Raw genomic sequence first — 18,908 nt, 5'->3', positions numbered from 1 at the left:
CCCTTCCACAGCATGCCTGGCCTTCCCTCCTGGAGCCTGCGATTCCCTTGGCCTGAGGCTAGCTATGCCTCAGACCCAGTCCTTCTCCCTGCCTGGCAGGGCCAGCACCAAATCTGGGGCAGCGGGCAGGGTCTCACCTTAATCTTCTCATGGTTTAGGGCAACCTTGCCTCCACCCGCATGTTTTGTTAGTGCTTTGCTTTAAAAAGCTGCCAGCTAGATGCAGGTACCGTTGGAGCTCCCTCTTCAGCTTCACATCTTTGGCAAGGTTTGACCCCTCTGTCTTCCCAGCACTGCTGGTCATCCTGACTATCATCTCTGCATCCTGCTGAATGGAGCTGAGTTAGCTTGGTCATCTCATAACATGGCACTCTTCTCAATTTTTTCCCTCAAGTGCTGCTTGTGCTCTGCCCTCTGCTTTTCCAGTACCAAGGAGCCAAAAGCACACTCTGTCATCATGCTGGGCTCTCCACAGGGCTGCGGACAGCAGAAACTCACCCTTGCTCCCTGCATCCAGCTGGAAGGCCTCTGGGATTTTAAAGGGCTGAAGGTCTGAGAGTTTGGTTGAAGCTCGCTCTGTCCCTCCAGCAGAGCAGGGTGTCGGGCTGCGCAGTCGCAAGGCTGCCCATCACTGTATAATCTGCACTCCTGTAGTGCCATGACCTTCAGCTAATCTCCTTTCCTCTCTCTCTGTTACTTCTAGCTAGGGACTCAGCAGGTGCTGCTCTGCTCTGAGGGAGGCCGTGTGTCCCATCCTCTTTCCTTTGGCAGGGTCATGAGGGTCTTTGCTTGTTCTCCTTCCCTAATGTCATCCACCTCGTCTCTAGCACTTGTCTCTCAGCTCCTTCTTCTCCGGGTTCTTGTCCATCTGATCCTCCTTGAGCCTGTACTGGTTACAGGGAGACCATGTTTTCATCTGTTTCTCTCCTTGCTTCTAGCCTTCAGATCAGCCATATATGTTCTTGCACCTCCCAGGTCTCGGCCTGCTGTTGTCGTCGTGCAAGTGCTATTTCATTTAGGTCTCTGGACCATTTTCTTGTCTCCTTTGCCAGCTGCCCTCCACCTCCGTTCGTAGTGGGGGCTATTGTCTGCCTTGGATGCTTCTGCTGCTGATTCTTCATCTAGGTCCCTGCCTGCGTCTGGAGTAAAGCGGTCTGGGATATTCACCTCTCTTGTATTCCTGTCCTTTAGCCTGTGGTCATTCACTTCTAGCTGCCTGCCCCACTCTTGCTGGAGGGATTTCCAGGCAGGAGGCCCAGCTGAGGCTGTGGAGCAGGTTGGCTGAGCCTGGCTTCAGGCAGCACAGCTGCTGCGGCTCAGCTGTGTTCCTTCTCCTGGGTTTCCTGGCACTGAAGCACTAAGGGCAGGGAGGACTGGTGTAGCAGGAGTACAGACCACCAGACTCCCAGCCTTCCTCTTCCCTAAGGTGAGTGAGGCCCACCAGGACCTCAGGACTGGAGCCACTGCCAGTGCCTCTCCGGAGCGCCAGGGCTGCCGCCTCGTGGCCACACTGGAGCCAGAGGGGCTGCAGCACCCTCTGATTCCCATCTCCTTTCCTCTGTCTAAGCCCTGCACTAAACAGACCTTATCTCTCCGTGGCAGCTGCTGCCAGCCCCTCCTCGCAGGGGCTGCTGCGTAACGTGGGTGCCTGTGCCTCTCAAAAGGTGCTGAGCGAGTAGCATCCATGGTCGAGCCAGTGATGGCTGCTGGGCTCAGGGTGCTGTCTGAGGTCTTTGCTTACTGCTACCCTCTGCTCTCTGATTTCACCTCTCTCCATCTCACCTGGGGCAAACTGACCTGAATTAATGTCTCATATTCTGGGTGCTCTTGGTTCCTGGCCAGGCTGCCTCCTTGCATCTTCTAACTTTCTCTCTCGCCTCCCGCTTGTCATTTTAGCGTAGCCTCCGCCCTGCACTCCGACAACCATGACCGCTATGAGCGCCTCACCTCTGTCTCCAGCTCTGTGGACTTTGACCAGAGGGACAACGTGAGTAGCAGCAAGAGTCAAACACCTTACCTTTGAGTGGCCAGGAGCCCACAGTTTGTCTGAACCAAGGGCTCTTCAGAAGCAACACTGTTTGCCCATCCCCAGGCCTTAGGTCCCACACCTTGTAGCATATGAGTGTGGTATAGGGCTCAAGCAGACATAACTACATGGCTTCTAGACATGTGCTTAAATAAGTAGGCTGTACATCCCTGTGGCTTAATGGACGTCTGTCCAACCTATCACCTCAGCATTACAAACCATGCTTGCCAGGAGAAAGGTGTCTGGCTCCTCCTCACACCACCATTTACTACTGTTTTCCTGTCTAAAGGGGAGGCACAGTTCAGTAGGACAACAGGGTGTGATGGAGGAGTGGTGAAGCTCCCAGGAGACATTCCTCCCCCAGCTGTTCTTTGAGGAGCATGGCTTGGCCCATTCTGCCTTCCCAGTCCCTGCAGAGCTCCTCCTGTCTAGGACAATGGCTGAAGTACCTGTATGCTGAATTTTCTGGGTGTGCCTAGGCTGTGGAGAGCTGCTACGCTAGCCAGGAGCCCGTGGGTTGCCTGGGAGGCTGAGCTGCCAGTTGGTAGGGGACAGCCACGTGGCAGAGTCCAGCCTGTGTTGTGCCCTGTGGAGTAGCACTGTCATCTCCTTCACCTGGGCCTGTCTGTGGCTCTGCATGTCTGGGTGCTTGTGGTCTGTCCCCCCCTGAGCCAAGTCTGTGGAGGTGTAAGAATACCAGCCTGGTTCCCTGAGCCTTTGAAGGAGGGAGCAGGGAAAAGGGAGCACAGAGTGACGTGAGACACTTCTGTCTTCTTTCTGCACAGGGTTTCTGCTCCTGGCTGACAGCCATCTTCAGGATAAAGTAAGTGCCCCAGGACCTGCATGGGGGACCCACACAGGGAAGAAGCAGAGGTAGTGCAGGGCATTGGGACATCTAGCACAGTACAGCTGTGTGAATTCACTGCCCTTGCTGCAGCCCCTTCTCTGAAGAGCACAAGCAAAGACAGGACTAGATGAGGAGTCCTAAAGCCAAAACTAAGGTCACACAGAGAGGAGCACCTAGCCCAGGTCTCCCCTGCCTCTGTCCCATCTCAGAAACACTGTCTGCTGCTCTGCGGAGATGCTCCTCTGCCTGGGAGTCCTGTTAGGGGCACTGCTGTCTGAGGAATGACTACAAAGGAGGGATTGGAGGATGTAGGGAGACACCCCCAGCCTGACAATGCTCAGGAGAAGTGCTGTGGGACAGTGTCAGCCATCCTGTATCTCAGCAGGAGAGGCAAGGCCCACCAGAAGGGTGTGAGGTGGGGTTTGTGTGTGTCCAGCTGCCTGTCCTGGGAGGCAGAGGGCAGGGGCACGGGGAGTGGGGCTGCAGTAAGCATTGCACAGGCAGGTTTCTGTCCAGGCTGGTTCAAGGCTGGATGCTGGGATCCCTACCCTGGGGGCTGGCCGCAGCTCTCTAGGGCACTACCAGGGGTGCTGTGTGGGCTCAAACCAGGAGGGCAGCCATGACCCTGTGCATTTCTCCGGCGCTTGAGGGAATGTAGATGACTGCCTGACTGCCTTTCTCTCCCCGGCAGGGATGACGAGATCCGGGACAAGTGTGGGGGTGATGCAGTGCATTACCTGTCCTTCCAGAGGCACATCATTGGGCTGCTGGTGGCTGTGGGTGTGCTCTCCGTGGGCATCGTGTTACCTGTCAACTTCTCAGGGGACCTGCTAGGTGAGAGCAGGGAGCCTCTGGCTGGACTGGGGAAGCTGCTTTCAATGCCATGGCCCAGACCACTGGGCAGTAGTGAAGGGCAGGACAGGACTAACACAGAGAAACCATGACTCGTGTCCAACTTCAAGCATGGGTTATCCTGGGCAGCTTGGGTTTTAGGGTGTTTGGCAGGTGAGATTCCTGCCATACCCCACTCCAGTGGTGTTCCGTGCCCCTCAGAATAACTGAACGTGCCTGTATCTGCTTCTTTCTCCCTAGAAAACAACGCCTACAGCTTTGGGAGGACAACTATCGCTAACCTGAATTCTGGGTATGTGTGGCCACGGGTGGGATGGTAATTGAGGCCCTCAGGGGGTATTTGTAAATGTCCACTTGCTGCAGAGACTCACCTCCTTGAAGGTTGTATTTTTGCCCTTGCCATCAGGCTACTGTCCCTGCTCCAATTTCCAGGCTGAACTCCTGGAAGTTGGTTGTAGGGCGTGTGGGTGCCGTGCCGGTTACGCTGCTCATGGCCTCAGCACCTTCTGGGCCTGGCCAGTCATATACAGAGTTGTAGTGGCAACCTTGCATTGGCCTTTGTGGTCTCCCTTGTGACAGGAATAACCTGCTGTGGCTGCACACATCTTTTGCCTTCCTGTACCTGCTGCTGACGGTGTACAGCATGCGCCGGCACACTTCCAAGATGCGCTACAAAGAGGATGACTTGGTGAGCAGGATCTGGCCGCTCTCCCAGGCACATTTTCCCATGCCCTCCTGTCAAGTCAGGTGGCCTTGGAGAAGGTGCCGAGCACCCCACTTCCCACAGCAATTTGAGGCTGTCTTGTTTTGGCTGTTCTTTTGTTATGCCTTGCCAAAAGCAGATCTCTTCCAGAGCAGCAATCCCGACTGCCTGTGGGGAAATGAGAGGCCTGTGCTGGGTGAACATGTGGGGGGGGACCCAATGCCTTCGTCAGGGGTTGCTCCAGCTGCTTTTGCCTTCCTTATTTTTTAAGGGTACCCCCTGTTTCTGTTCAGGCAGCTGCAATGTAGGCCCCCAACCTGTCAATCTGCAGTGTACCAAGGATGCCAACAGCTAGTGGAAGCATAGGAGAAGGGGGAGCCTTGGGTGCTAGAAGTGTAGGGACTGCCCTTTCCCATTGCTATCTCAAGCCTTGCGGGGTTTTGCTGCGGTCTGGGCTTTCACATCATCATCCACACCTACCTGCCCTCTCCTTTTTTTCTCCCTTCCTTCCAGGTTAAGCGAACTCTCTTCATCAATGGGATCTCAAAATATGCTGAGCCAGAGAAGATCAAGAAGCATTTTGAGTGAGTCTCACTGCATCCCTAATTAAAAGGCTGCTCTGTAATGGGGATGTTTTATTGGGGTAGCGCTAGTGTTACCTGAAGCGGCAATAATACATTGAGAGCAGAAAGCTAGTCAAAATCGGTGAACACTCTTATTTTAGGCATCTTAGTATTACTTTTCTGTGCAGATTTTTATCTAAATGTGCAGCGTCCTTGGTGTGTGCCTTGGGTTATGCCCAGCTATCTCTTGTGGAGCCATAGCGGGTAAGCATGGTAAGTAATGGACGGAGCATGCCCTGAGATGTAGTCAAGTTCAGAGACTGAGATGCAGGCAGGAGGCGCTCAAGCAATGACCATGGGATGTTGTGCTGCTGCTTCTGCCCTGATCATGGTCCTTGTAGAAAAGTGGATTTCTCCTTAACATTAAAAAAACGTCCTCTTCCATCAGGACCTCAGTGAACACGCTGTCAGAGCTGTGTTTAGAACCACCATGGGGAAAGGAGAAATGCTTTGTACTCTTTGGGAAATCCTCTGCCTCTTTCTGACCCCAAGCCCTGTAGCCCATGAAGGCAGAGGGGGGTGTGGGGTCAGAGGGGTGCCTTGCTTGCCATGGGGCAAAGTCCGAGGAGGCTTCTTGTGCCAGAGCCCAGAGGATGTACCGTTTGCCCCATGCGTTGCTCCTGCTATAAGGGACAGCCTATAGGCTCCCCTGATGCCCCCAGCAAGCTCTTGCGGTGCGTCATGACGCTCAGCCTGGAGCAGGACAGAAGTCCTGGATGCGTGGAGTTTGCTTGAGGGTACAGTCTTTGGTCCTGGGTGTGATGAGCTGGTGCTTTCCGTCCACAGGGAGGCCTATGCCAACTGCACTGTCCTGGAGGCCCGTCCCTGCTATGATGTGGCCCGGCTGATGTTCCTTGATGCAGAGAGGTAACCCCTGGTTTGGGAGAGAGGGCGGGGTGGACTGATGCCATGGGCTCCCCCTCAAGTCTGATGACACAGGAGCTTTTTCTGAGCCACTCTCTTTCTTTCTTTCTTTCCTTCCTTCCTTCCTTCTCTTCCCCTCTCCTGTTTCAGGAAGAAAGCTGAGCGCGGGCGAATCTACTTCACCAACCTTCAGAGCAAGGAGAACACACCGTCCATGATCAACCCCAAGCCCTGTGGCCACCTGTGCTGCTGTGTCATCAGGGGCTGTGAGGAGGTGGGAGGAGAGCTCGAGATGTTGGGTAGAGGGGTGCACAGGGTCCCCAGGTCTCTGCTCTGACCCCTGTCCCCCTGCCCAGGTGGAGGCCATTGAGTACTACACCAAGCTGGAGGAGAAGCTCAAAGATGACTACAAGCGCGAGAAGGAGAAGGTGAACGAGAAGCCTCTGGGGATGGCTTTTGTCACCTTCCACAATGAGACCATCACAGCCATGTGAGTGCAAAGGATCCTGTCCTTCCCTGGAAGGTGACCTCTTGCAGCTCTCCCCTTAAATCAGAGGAATGCCAGCACTAAGGCATCCCCCCTTGCTTGTCCCAGCACTCTGTGTCAGCATCTCCCTCTCTCTCTTCTTCTCCAGAATCCTCAAAGACTTCAATGCTTGCAAGTGTCAGGGCTGTGCATGCCATGGGGAGCCCAGGGCCTCCTCCTGCAGCGAGTCCCTCCACGTCTCCAACTGGACTGTCAGCTATGCCCCCGACCCACAGAACATCTACTGGTGAGCAGCTCTGTGGGGCTCAGCAGGCCCTGCTGATGGGAAAGGAATGCATTTTCCCTGTTTCCCTCCCTGTCTGCTCCTCTGGTAACTGAATAAGTTGTTCTTGCTGAAACCCAGCTTGGCTGAGCTAGAGGTCTGATCTGACTTGGAGGGGAAAAGCCTTGGGCTGATGCCCCACGTGCTGTTCACACAGTCTGGGCTGTACTGTGAACGTGAGGCCCTGGACCTGCCCTGCTCCCCCATGCAACCATTCTGATGCCCTCCTTCCCTGCCAGGGAACATCTCTCCATCCGGGGCTTCATCTGGTGGATCCGCTGCCTGGTGATCAACGTGGTCCTCTTCATCCTCCTCTTCTTCCTCACCACCCCTGCTATCATCATCACCACTATGGACAAGTTCAACGTCACCAAGCCCGTGGAGTACCTCAATGTAAGGCCTTTGGAGAGGGGTGCAGGGTGGGTAGTGTGGGAACTGTCTCCTGTAGTATTCTTCTGGAGAAGCTGGTGGCTCGTGGCTTAGACAGGTGCGTTCTTCGCTGGGTGAAAAACTGGCTGGACAGCTGAGACCAGAGAGTCGTGGTAAATGGAGTCAAATCCTGTTGGCGGCCGATCACAAGCGGAGTCCCCCAGGGCTCAGTTTTGGGGCCAGTCTTGTTTAACATATTTATCAATGATCTGGATGAGGGGATCGAGTGCTCCGTCAGCAAGTTTGCAGATGACACCAAGTTGGGTGGGAGTGTTGATCTGCTCGAGGGTCGGAAGGCTCTGCAGAGGGATCTGGACAGGCTGGATCGATGGGTCAAGGCCAATTTTCTGAGGTTCAACAAGGCCAAGTGCCCGGTCCTGCGTTTCGGTCACAACAATGCCATGCAACGCTACAGGCTTGGGGACAAGTGGCTGGAAAGCAACCCTGCAGAAAAGGACCTGGGGGTGTTGATTGACAGCCGGCTGAAGATGAGCCAGCAGTGTGCCCAGGTGGCCAAGAAGGCCAACAGCATCCTGGCCTGTATCAGAAACAGTGTGGCCAGTGGGAGTAGGGAGGTGATCGTGCCCCTGTACTCGGCTCTGGTGAGGCCGCACCTCGAATCCTGTGTTCAGTTTTGGGCCCCTCTCTACAAGAAGGACATTGAGGTGCTGGAGTGTGTCCAGAGAAGGGCAACAAAGCTGGTGAGGGGTCTGGAGCACAAGGCTTATGAGGAGCGGCTGAGGGAACTGGGGTTGTTCATCTGGAGAAGAGGAGGCTGAGGGGAGACCTCATCGCTCTCTACAACTACCTGAAAGGGGGTTGCAGAGAGGTGGGTGCTGGTCTCTTCTCCCAAGTGACTAGTGACAGGACAAGAGGAAATGGCCTCAAGTTGTGCCAGGGGAGGTTTAGGCTGGATATTAGGAAAAATCTCTTTACGGAGAGAGTGGTGAAGCATTGGAACAGGCTGCCCAGGGAGGTGGTGGAGTCACCGTCACTGGAGGTGTTCAAGGAACGTGTGGACTTGGCATTGTGGGACATGGTTTAATGGGCATGGTGTTGTTGGGTTGATGGTTGGACTTGATGATCTTACAGGTCTTTTCCAACCTTAGTGATTCTGTGATTCTGTGAACTGTCCCGAGACACAACAGCCCCTGCAAGGGAGGGGGTAACGAGAGAGATTGTCAGCATTCCCCACGTCCTGTCAGCCTGACCGGGAGGGAGGTGCTGAGCCTGGCCAGGGTGCAGTGGCAGCCACGGTGCTGGGGACTCAGCATCAGCAAAAGCAGCTGTACCTGTGGCTGGAGCAAGAGCTGCCACGCCGTGTAACACGTGGTCTCTTCTCTGCCTCATTACAGAATCCTATCATCACCCAGTTCTTCCCCACCCTGCTGCTGTGGTGCTTCTCTGCGCTGCTGCCCACTATCGTGTATTACTCTGCCTTCTTTGAAGCACACTGGACCAGGTAAGGACAGCCAGTGCCTGTTCTTAGTCGTACCAGCATGCTGCCTGGCCTCTAGTCACTTCTCACTGATGTAAAGCTCCTGGCTGGATCCTTCTGCTTGAACTCCAGTCTTCCACTCCAAGCGTGGTCTTACGTTGCACCTCTTGGACACCTGGGGTCTGCTGTGGACAGCTGTTCTGCCAATCCTCAGCTGCTGTTGTGCAGCATGGTTGTCTGAGCAGAACTTGACATAGGTCTACAACAAGAAGAAAGCTGGGAGGAGTTGGGGCTGGTCATTGTGAGAAATGCTAGTAGTGAGGGAAGTCTTGGCTCAGATGAGCAGGCAGGGGTGGTTTGCCTGTACCTACGTGTAAGTCATAGCTTTTTCCAAGGGAAAATTGCCTTAGCTGCTATGGCTTCTAGCCATAGGGAAGGTATTTGAAGTGCAGAGCACTAGAAATGTGCTGCTTGTGAGGCATGTTCTGCTATGGCTTCTGGCCATAGGAAGGTGTCTGAAGTGCAGAGCACTAGAAATGTGCTGCTTGTGAGACACGTTCCCAGCAGTATGCGCGATGTAAACTTTGTTTCCTGCTCTGTGTTGCAAAGACTGGTGGGGAGGATGTTGCTAGCTCTGAGGATTGCAGGTGAAGAGAGATGATTGCCAAGAGTCCTCTAAAGATACGTGGGCTGGGAGAGCCCATGAGACAAGGGAGGAACTGAGACTCGAGAACAGACAGACCTCAGACTCACTGGAGGGAAATGGGTCATATTCATGTACCAGTAGTGGACAGGGTGGGGTTTGGATTAGACACTGGGAAGTGCTTTCTGATGAGAAAGCAATGGGGATACCACTCCTGGGGCTGGCAGGGTGACAGTGAAAGGTCAACAGCCTCCTCTCTGCCCTCAGGTCTGGAGAGAACAGGACAACCATGCACAAGTGTTACACCTTCCTCATCTTCATGGTCTTGCTGCTGCCATCACTGGGCCTGAGCAGGTAGGGCTGAATGTGGGGAAAAGCAAGCGCAGAGACCTGGAGCATGGGGAGGGTTGAGATGCACCCCTGGTTCTTCTGCGCTACTTCCTTTCCATGCTGCACAAGTGCCATGGCCACCGTGCCCTTGGGGAGGTGGCATTTAGTTCTGGTTGGGGGGCCAGACCATACCTGGTTGGATCCCTAGGAGCTTGTTGAATCAATCTGAAGGTGCATTAACATGTGCCTTGGTGTTACAAATAACACGGCAAAAACTAGCATGGTTGGTGAACACATGTGAAAAGTCTGCCCAAGGTCTGCTGGTGAAGGAGGAACTCCCCACCTCTGTGCTCAGCGTGCACTCCGAATTTTGCACCAATCTAGCAAATTCCTCATTTGAGCCAGAACTGAGTAAGTTGCGCTGCTTGGCTGGGTGGGATTGCTATGTGTAGGCTGCAGAAATACTGATCTGTCTGGATATGAGCCCCAAATCTTCCTGCAGGGGTTATAGAAAATGCTCTGTGGCAAACAGCAGTGCATCAACTGCCAGCCATTGGCATGGGCTCCCAGCGCTGAACAGTGGCCGTGTAGGGAAGCAGTGTGAGGAAGGAAAAACGGGAGATGGGAGTGGGATGGGGGCTCCTTACTGTGGTAGAGAGTTACTTACACATTGTGGGGTGGGGAATCTACACCCCCCTAAATTCAGGATTCGGGATACAGCCCCTCAGTGGCTAAGTCGCACAGCTCCTGAGAGTAGACGAGCCCTCTGATAGAGGTATAAGGATGAGTGACTACAGCAATGTTTCTCAGCCAGATTAAAAATGCCTTGTTGCTTATAACCTTACTACCTAGGCAGGTGATGCTCTCGGGAGGTTTGCATTTTGACTGGATACTGTTAAACAGACCACTCTTCCTTCTGAGGACACAGTCCCACTGCTGTTGCATGTGGAGCTCTGTACTCCACCAGTACCCAAGGTGCTGCAGGATTACATGGTTTTATATCAAAAAATCAGAATCGAGGAAAATGGGATTTGTCTCTTCTAAAGGATTTTTTAATCTCTGTATGGGATGGTACTTTTTACCTAACCAGTTTCTTCTGTAGAGTCAGTAACCTGTTCCTTGCATGGATGTTGTGCCCAAACAGAGAGGAGAGGAAAATACTTTACTGATAGGATCAGGGCAAAGGGAGAAGACGACACATGAGAGTGGGCACCTTTTTAGGTGCCACACTGTTTTTCCCAGTGTCTGATTTACATAATTGCTGGTGACACATTCCAAGAGAGAACAAAACAGTCTATGGTCAGAGGTTTGGGTCTTTCTAGAGCAGCTTCCACATATTTGCATGTGCATATCTGTATATCACTGCTTCTGACTGTTCCTCTTTTCTTCTTGCTCCTCTCCCCCACAGCTTGGATGTGTTTTTCCGCTGGTTGTTTGACAAAAAATTCCTTGCCGAAGCTGCCGTGCGATTTGAGTAAGTGGAGCTGGGCAGATGGCCCTTCTTTGCAACGGGGGGAGGTTCTTTTTGGCATCCAAAGATACTGGAGACTCCCGGCTGCTGCCCTGCAAGGGGGGAGCACCTCCTGCAGCCTGCTCTCACTGTGCCTTCCCAGGTGTGTGTTCCTGCCGGACAACGGGGCCTTCTTTGTCAACTATGTCATTGCCTCTGCCTTCATCGGGAACGCCATGGACCTGTTGCGCATCCCCGGCTTGCTCATGTACATGATACGCCTCTGCCTGGCCCGCTCAGCCGCCGAGCGGAGGAATGTCAAGCGAGTACGTGGCGGGGACAGGTTGTGGCCTCTGCCCAGGGCTGGGAGCACTGCAATGGGGCCCCCATACTTGGGGGCTCACTCAATGCTGTGTGTACAGCTGGATGTGTCACTGAGCTCCCAAGTTCATGCTGACTTGTCTCTGTTCCCTCTTGTAGCACCAGGCCTACGAGTTCCAGTTTGGGGCTGCTTACGCCTGGATGATGTGCGTCTTCACTGTGGTCATGACATACAGCATCACCTGCCCCATCATTGTCCCCTTTGGTAAGTGATACCCCTCTGCTTCCCTGCATCGGAGGCTGGGGGAGGACTCTGGGAGGGAGGCCGGTGGGTTGGGGGAGATTCCCTATATTCCCTTTATTGAAGGTACTGGGACAGAGGTTGACTCCCCTCTCTGCTGGCATCCCTCCCCTTTCTCCCAGGGCTCATGTACATGCTGCTTAAGCACCTGGTGGACCGATACAACCTGTATTATGCTTACCTGCCTGCCAAGCTGGACAAGAAGATCCATTCAGGGGCTGTGAACCAGGTGGTGGCAGCCCCCATCCTCTGCCTCTTCTGGCTTCTCTTCTTCTCCACCATGCGCACAGGTGAGCACTGGGCTGGGATGCCATCCCCCGGCCTCCTGCAGAGTCGGTTCCCTGGCTGGGCTGTGGTTCTGGCAGCCCCCAGCCACAGAGCACAATCAGAGTTCCTCTGACACCACCACTTTGGTTTTTCTTTGCCCCAGGGTTCCTGGCCCCCACTTCCATGTTCACTTTCGTGGTCCTTGTGATCACCATTGTGATCTGCCTGTGTCACGTCTGCTTCGGGCACTTTAAATACCTCAGCGCTCACAACTACAAGGTGAGATGGAGTGCTGGGTGGAGGTGTGGGACCCTTCTCCTTGGGAGCACAGCTCAGCTGTAAAACAGCAGGGGCTCTGGGGGGGTCCCAGCCTGCTCCCCAGCAGAGCCTCTCAACCCTGGCTTCACAGAGGGGACATCCCAAGGCTGTCCCTGCTGCCTGTATGCTGCTCCTGTGGTGGGACAGCAAACGTGTTGCCCCAGAAGTCTCTCAATTTCTTCTTTCCTCTCCAGATTGACCACACAGAGGTGGACACCATAGAAAACAGGCAGAATGGGAGACCTGCCACCAGTCTGCCAGCTCCCAAATCAGCTGTGAGTCCCTCTGCCCACCTCCATGCCCTGCCGTGATCCTTACCTGGGTTTGGGAAAGGGGAGGTGACTCCTTGTATCTCGCTCCTCACTTCTCTGAGGCAGCACCTGGAGTCTCCTAGTGAAGGTGGGAGGCAAGCGTGGGGCACTGTGCCCCTCACCTGAGCTGGGCGATGAAGTGTAACCCCCCCACACACGCACGCACAACCCTTTCCTGTTGCCTCTCAGACACTGTGCATTTACTTTCGGCCCCTCTCTTGGCTGGGACAATGAATCCAGCTGGGTCAGTCTCCCTTCTCATTCTGCATCTTTACACACTTGCCTGGCAGCAAAGGCTGTCACCCACTGGGCTGGTCCTAGTGCCACGGAAAGGGGTCTCTGTGGGCATTGTCTTGAAGGCCATGAAAGTGCTTTGGCGACTCTCCCCTCCCTTGCCGAACTCTGACATCTCAGAGTCGGTTTTCTGAACTTCTCCTTGGCTTGCCAGCTCATTCCACCTGCTTCCTTCCACCATGAGATTTTTCTAGTTGGGGTCTGTGCAGAGCTGTTCAGGGGATACATGCAGAGGTGGGGTAAAGCAGAGCCTCCTGCTTCCTTGGGAGAGCAGCGCTGGGGTGTGCACGTGTAATCCAGGCTCCTTCCCAGTCTCCATGTACCTAAGGGCAGCAGTGTCTCTCCAAAAGGAGATTCCCCATAGGAGGCAGGCACAGCCTCAGAAGGACATGTCCACTGGCAAAAAAGGGAGCACAGTCTTCCAGTCCACATGGGCTCCAAAGAGCTGAGAAGCCCCATGCTCTACCAGCCCTGGCTCCCTGGGAGTGCTGCCTGTCCCAGAATGCTGGAGTTTGGCACATCCACTGTTGCAGGGCCAAGCCAGCCCTGCTTTTACCCCGTGTCCCACTACATCCCATGGAGTCTGGACCATTCCTCGCCCTCCTAGCATATCCCCGTGCTCAACCTCTTGCATGGTGCTTTGCGTGTTGTACTCTGCTGCCGTGAGAAGCCCCGCAGGCTCACATGTGTTTCTGTTCTCCCCCACTCCTCACCCACCCCCTGTGTGGCCCGGCAGAAGTACATCGCCCAAGTGCTGCAGGACTCCTCGCCGGAGGGCGAAGCCACCGAGTCAGAGGAGCAGGGGTCGCAAGACGAGGAGCTCATCAACGCAGATGGCATGAATGACACGGATTTCCAGTCGTGTGAAGACAGCCTGATAGAGAACGAGATCCACCAGTAGGGACCTTGGAGGGAGGGAGGGGAAGGAGGCACAGGAGCGGGGCAGGCTGTGCCCATGGAGACCTAGGGAGAGGCACCGACCTAGGGAGAGGCACGGAGGGTGCTGGCCACTGCCCTTGCCCACCCACCCCGGCGCTGCTGCCTTCAGTGAGGGCAGGGGCCCTGCCGCAAGCTCTCCATTTCCCTGCCCCTCCACCCCTGCATCGGCCCCACAGCTCCTCGGGCATGCTCTTTACTAGCTACCTTCTTTAAGGTGTCCCTGGACCCCAAAACCCCAGGGTCTGGGGAGGAGGGGGACTGTGATCCCCATGGTGCTGCTCTGGAGCTGCAGGGAGGAGGAAGGCTGGGTGCCTTGTGGGGAGGGGTGCAAGGGGAACCTTTGGGGGCTCCTCAGCAGGTCTCTCTGTCCCCCATCCTCCTGGTGAGAAACACTAATAATTTATTAGATTTACAGGAAGGTGACAAACAAAAAGCTTTAGTTAGTGTATTGGAAGTCCCCCCCTAGGGAGGAGGGGTGGCTTTTGTTGCACCTTCTCCCTGTGCCCATGTGTGCCCTTTCTTAACCCCTTGCAGCATCCCCTTGGTGTAGCATGTCAGGAGCTTGGGCCAGGCGCCTGGGGTGGTGACAGAGACCTCCCCCCACAGGGAAGGTGACAGCCTGGCCTTGCAGTCAGAGGCATCATCACCCCAGGGAAGGGGCATGGGGTTGGTGTGAGCTGAGCAGCCCCTTGCAGGGTAAGGGGTGCTGAGGGCATTTCTCATGGGCAGGAGGAGGTGCAGGCAGCCTCTCCCCCAGGTCCTGTCCCCTCCTCCCCCAGGGGCACAGGCAGGGGATTGCAGCATCATTTTAAGTGGCTTTTTTTTTTTTTTTGCACATTGTACTCCCCTTTCAAACAAATCAACCTGACCCCCACATGGTACCGCAGCTCCCTTTGCTGCCCTGTGCCTGCACAGCAGGGTCAGGCCTGGGAGCAGGGGGGCTGTGTTGGGGGTCTCCTGGGTGCTAGGGAGAGGGGGCAAAGGGTCCTAGACCGCAGGCCCTCAGCACTCTGCAGGGTCGGTGCTGCCTGGTTGTGACAGGGCCCCATGGGCTGCCTTCCCTGAGCTGCTGCAGGGTCTTCCCCCAGCTGAGGTGATCAGAGAGGCAGGGAGCCCTGGGAGAGCAGCCCCAGGAGCCCTTTCCAAGCAAGACCACCATCTTTAGGAGCACAAAAGCCTCGTGGGGCTGTGCTGGCTTTCTTCACCTGCCCTGACAGGGTGTAGGCTCCCCTGCCACCACGCAGCCTGAGAGAGGGGGGCTGTTCCTCTCCTATCTCTGCCTTTGCCCCCTTCCTGGCAGTAGCCGTGTCCCAGAGGCAGGCAGGGGACAGGATGGATGGGAGAGGTGGACAGGAGCTCCTGCCACCTGCAGGGAGGTCTGACCCTGTTTAAAGGCTCTTTTTGAGGAGGTTTCTGATCAGGATCAGTTGCCCTCAATTGCTCCCCCCCTCCCCTTGTGTAAAATGTAAAGGAAAATAATAAATCTCCCTGCTATTGAGCTATATTTATTTCCCTCAACCCCCGCCACCATCCTGTTCGGTGCTCATTGCGGACACTACCACCATCCCTTTGCCTGTCATCTGTGGGTGCTGCACTGGCTTGCTGGGGCCGTGCCCTCCAGGGTCTGACGTGGCTGGGTGGAAGGGGACAGTCATTTACCTTTTCAATCACCCATGCTGGCCCTTGAGCTCCAAGCACTTTAATAGACATGAACCAAGTGAAAGGTCAGCCCTGCCCAGCTCTGCTCTGGGGAAGGTCAGTCATATCCCATGGCTTTTCTCCCCCTTGCCCTGCATTAGAGGAAGGGAGCTGGACACACAGAACAGGCAGGGGGCTGCTCCAGGGAAGACATAGCTGACTTTCCTGTACACCTCTCTATAGGAATCCCACGCCCAGAGGAAAGGGGGGATGGAGGGGAAGAGATGTGGGCCTTCAATGTGTAGGGAGGGCAGGCCACCCTGGCTCCCAGGGCTCAGCTGGGGCTGGAGCACATGTGGGTGCAGAGGGGCACGGTGAGTGTCACCCATCCCCTCCAGGGATGGGCTAGAAATGAAATGAGCATGTGAGCTGAGAGCTCCTGGTCCGCTCCCAGGCTGGGGCAGGGAGGATGTTGATCCTGCTTCCCTATTCTTGCACCCACCTCCCACTCTTGCCCCCAGTCCAGCAGGTGGGCTGCGATGTTCCAGTCCCTGTAGGTACGGCTGTGGCCCGGGGCTGCCTCTGCAGCTGTTGGGGCTCTGCCTTTGGAGAGATGTGTGTTCTGAGTGGCACTGTCTGTGTAGAGATGTGTATAATACCCTGTATATATTTGTGTACAAAAGAAAAAAGGAGAAAAAAAAGGAGCTATTGTTCTTGCAGTCTTTTCTTTGTGGTGTGGGTTGGGGGCTGGGACCTGGGAGGAGAGGACCCCAGCTGCAGCAGGGATGCAGGAGCATGCGCCGTGCAAAAGGAGTGGGGGGGTTGTGGGCTCCCCATGTGTGAGCACAAGCCCTGCCCTGCTGCCAGGACCCCAGCCGTGGCTCACAGGCTCTTCCAGCCCAAGTGGGCTCTCTCTCCGGCTTGCAGAGGCATCAAAGGCTTTGCTGCTAGAAGCAGGTGGATGGGGAGCTATGTGCACTGAGACTGGGATGGGGGAAGATGCTTTGGGAACGGTGTGGGAGGGGAGTTTTGCTGGTAGCCTCAGTGGCAGATGTCAGCCCAACCCTATGGTCCCAATAGCAATTTAGATGGCCGCTCCTGCCATTTCCATCCAGGAACGTGTTTCCTAGCCTGGTTTGGGTAGACAGCTAAACCCTTGGGAAAAGGTGAGGGGTGCTCCAGGTCTACCCTGGAGCGCAGCTTGACTGGCAGCACTTTCCTGCTGTGTGATGCTGCTTGTAGCTCAGCCATCCCCTAAGCACAGGGGCAGGCAGCAAGCAGCCAGCCCCTGGGACTGCTCCCTGCTGCTCTCCAGTGCAGGCTGGAGCTGGGGTGGTTCCCAGGCAGCTGCTGCATGCTCATTAACTTGCGTACAGTGGCTGTTGCTCAGAGAATGGTGCAATGGAGAGGCAAGGTGTGAGGCAGGCCTCTGAGAGATGAACGAGTGACCCCAGGCTCCCAGCTCCATTCCCACCTTGCTGTGTTTAGGCTCTGTGGCTTCATGTGCCAGCGGCACAGTGTGAGCAGGGGACAAAAAGCTTTCCTTCCCCTGGCAGCCCACAGCCAAAGGACCAGGAAGAGGCAACACCTGGGCACAGACAAAGAGAACCAAAGACCAAAAGAACGGTGCCCGCTGCCAAGTCCCTACAGGCATCACTGCAAAAGGAGGCTTGAGGGAAGGGAACAAGGAAATTGCACAGGTATTTGTGCAGGCGTTTGACGGAAACTGCTCCCAAGCAGAAGGGGCAGCCTGCGTGACAGGATTACACGGGAGCTGTCTCCTACCCCAGGAGAGTCAGCTGTGAAAGCGGCTTTAAAGGCCACTGAGGGGTAATGAGGCAAGAGAGGAACAGGAGGAGAATGGGGTCACAACAAGGATGGGCACTGTCCTGGGTGGATCTGAGCAGACAGAGTGGTCAGTGGTGGTCAAGGCCAGAGAAAAAGCTGGCAGAGCCATGCAGGCACAAGCCCAAAGCAGGAACAAGCCCTGGCATTGCAGATCTGCTTGCTCCTTGTCTGAAAGCATGTTGCTGCCTGCAGCTCGGCACAGAGCTGGCTGGTGACCCCAGCAAGGACGCCCCTACGCTTCCAGCCTGTGAGCAGTGACGCAGCCGCCTTCTGGCTGAGGGTAAGATGGAGCGGCTGCTGCAGCACCCTGGAGCAGAGCACCCCCAAGCCTCCTCTGTGCCAGGGTGGGCAGAACAAGCTGACTGTGGTGGGGTCTCCTAGGTGGGGACGCAGACAGGGCAGCTCCGGTGGGTCCTGGCCAGGACCAGAGAATTCCCTTGTGGGTGTGGCAGTAGGACCATGCTACAGCTGGTTTTGAATGTCCTGGTTGCCCTTCCCTCAGGCAAGGGACACAGCTCCTGATCCCGTGTGCAACCTGCTCCCTGCTTAGCAAGCATTGTGCAACCTGCTCCCTGCTTAGCAAGGATTTGCCCCCCAGGGCATGGAGGGTGGGTTAGAAAGCAGACACTCTGTGAAGCCTGGGGGAGCAGCTGGATGCCAGTTCCTGCAGTGGACAGTACAGGCACAGCCTCCCCAGCTGCAACCAGGCATGAGGGGAGGAGAAGGAGCCCCACAGTTGGTGACACCCATTGGGATCACCATGTTCAGCCCTGGCACCAGGAGGATGGCAGTGCAGAGCTTCTTCCCAGGGCTGGGGCAGGTGGGGCCAGGGCAAGCCATGCTGTGCTGAGCCGTGTTGGCCATGCTGGGCTACGCCACACCAGGCCAAGCTGTGCCAGTCCATTCTGGGCCACGCCAGACAAAGCCATGTTGCACCACGCTGGGCTGTGCGGTGCTGTGCCTACCCCCGCTGTGGCCATGCCTGTCAGCAACGGCACCACCCAGCATAGCCGCACTGTGAGTCACAGAGGGCACGCACGGGCAGCCCCAGGGCAGGGGGACCTGCTCGGGGTGGGATCTGCTGGGGATAGGCCCTGCCGGCACCCAGCAGCAAGGGGCAGCTGACGGGGTGGGTGCCGGCCGTGACTGCCAGGGCTTGCCGGAGCGAGGTGGTGCGGGCACAGCCTCGCCAGGCACGAGGGAAGGAGAAGAGACCCAACAGTGGGTGACACCCGTTGGTACCACCGTGCTCAGCCCTGGCACCAGGTCAACAAGCCCTGGGACGAGGTGCAGCGTAGAGCTTCACCCAGTTAAGCTGGGGTGTCAGCAGCGTGGGGCAGTGCCATGTCACCCCCAAACCCTTTCCCAGTGGAAAGTCGCTTCCTCTTCTCTTTCCAGCCCCGGTTTCCGTGTGCACCGAGCCTTTTCCTCGGAGCAAAGGTGGAAGGAGCCCGCCCAGCCCGGCGCTACCCCTCCATCCCCGGGAGCTGGGAGGGGGTGACAGCAGCCAGGACCGCGCCAGCAGCCCCGGGAAATCCCTTCCCGATCGCTGTGAGCGGCCGCTGCGCCTTTAATTTCCCCTCCCACCGCCTTCCCAGCTTTGTTCGTACATCCTGCCCGCCGAAACCCCACCTTCCGCGGGGCCGTGCCGAGCTGGG

At 56.0% G+C, this 18,908-nt stretch overlaps 1 protein-coding gene across 1 annotated transcript in view; it reads left to right on the top strand.

Annotated features, from left to right (window-relative positions):
- TMEM63B (transmembrane protein 63B) overlaps nt 1–14,581 on the top strand; it is a 47,411-nt gene extending 32,830 nt beyond the window's left edge. The window contains exons 5-24 of the mRNA XM_059830952.1: nt 1,896–1,986; nt 2,811–2,848; nt 3,564–3,706; nt 3,965–4,016; nt 4,304–4,412; nt 4,941–5,011; nt 5,837–5,917; nt 6,065–6,188; nt 6,271–6,404; nt 6,550–6,687; nt 6,963–7,116; nt 8,508–8,614; nt 9,501–9,587; nt 10,972–11,037; nt 11,177–11,339; nt 11,494–11,599; nt 11,758–11,925; nt 12,066–12,181; nt 12,415–12,495; nt 13,562–14,581. Coding sequence (XP_059686935.1) covers nt 1,896–1,986; nt 2,811–2,848; nt 3,564–3,706; nt 3,965–4,016; nt 4,304–4,412; nt 4,941–5,011; nt 5,837–5,917; nt 6,065–6,188; nt 6,271–6,404; nt 6,550–6,687; nt 6,963–7,116; nt 8,508–8,614; nt 9,501–9,587; nt 10,972–11,037; nt 11,177–11,339; nt 11,494–11,599; nt 11,758–11,925; nt 12,066–12,181; nt 12,415–12,495; nt 13,562–13,726 — 2,194 coding nt within the window. The 3' untranslated portion in view covers nt 13,727–14,581. The remainder of the gene's footprint in view (nt 1–1,895; nt 1,987–2,810; nt 2,849–3,563; nt 3,707–3,964; nt 4,017–4,303; nt 4,413–4,940; nt 5,012–5,836; nt 5,918–6,064; nt 6,189–6,270; nt 6,405–6,549; nt 6,688–6,962; nt 7,117–8,507; nt 8,615–9,500; nt 9,588–10,971; nt 11,038–11,176; nt 11,340–11,493; nt 11,600–11,757; nt 11,926–12,065; nt 12,182–12,414; nt 12,496–13,561) is intronic.
- Nucleotides 14,582–18,908: the final 4,327 nt, after the last annotated feature.

Source organism: Gavia stellata, chromosome 2, assembly GCF_030936135.1.
Source record: "Gavia stellata isolate bGavSte3 chromosome 2, bGavSte3.hap2, whole genome shotgun sequence".
NCBI classification, from domain to species: Eukaryota; Metazoa; Chordata; class Aves; order Gaviiformes; family Gaviidae; genus Gavia; species Gavia stellata.
This window is presented reverse-complemented; position numbering and strand designations above follow the sequence as displayed.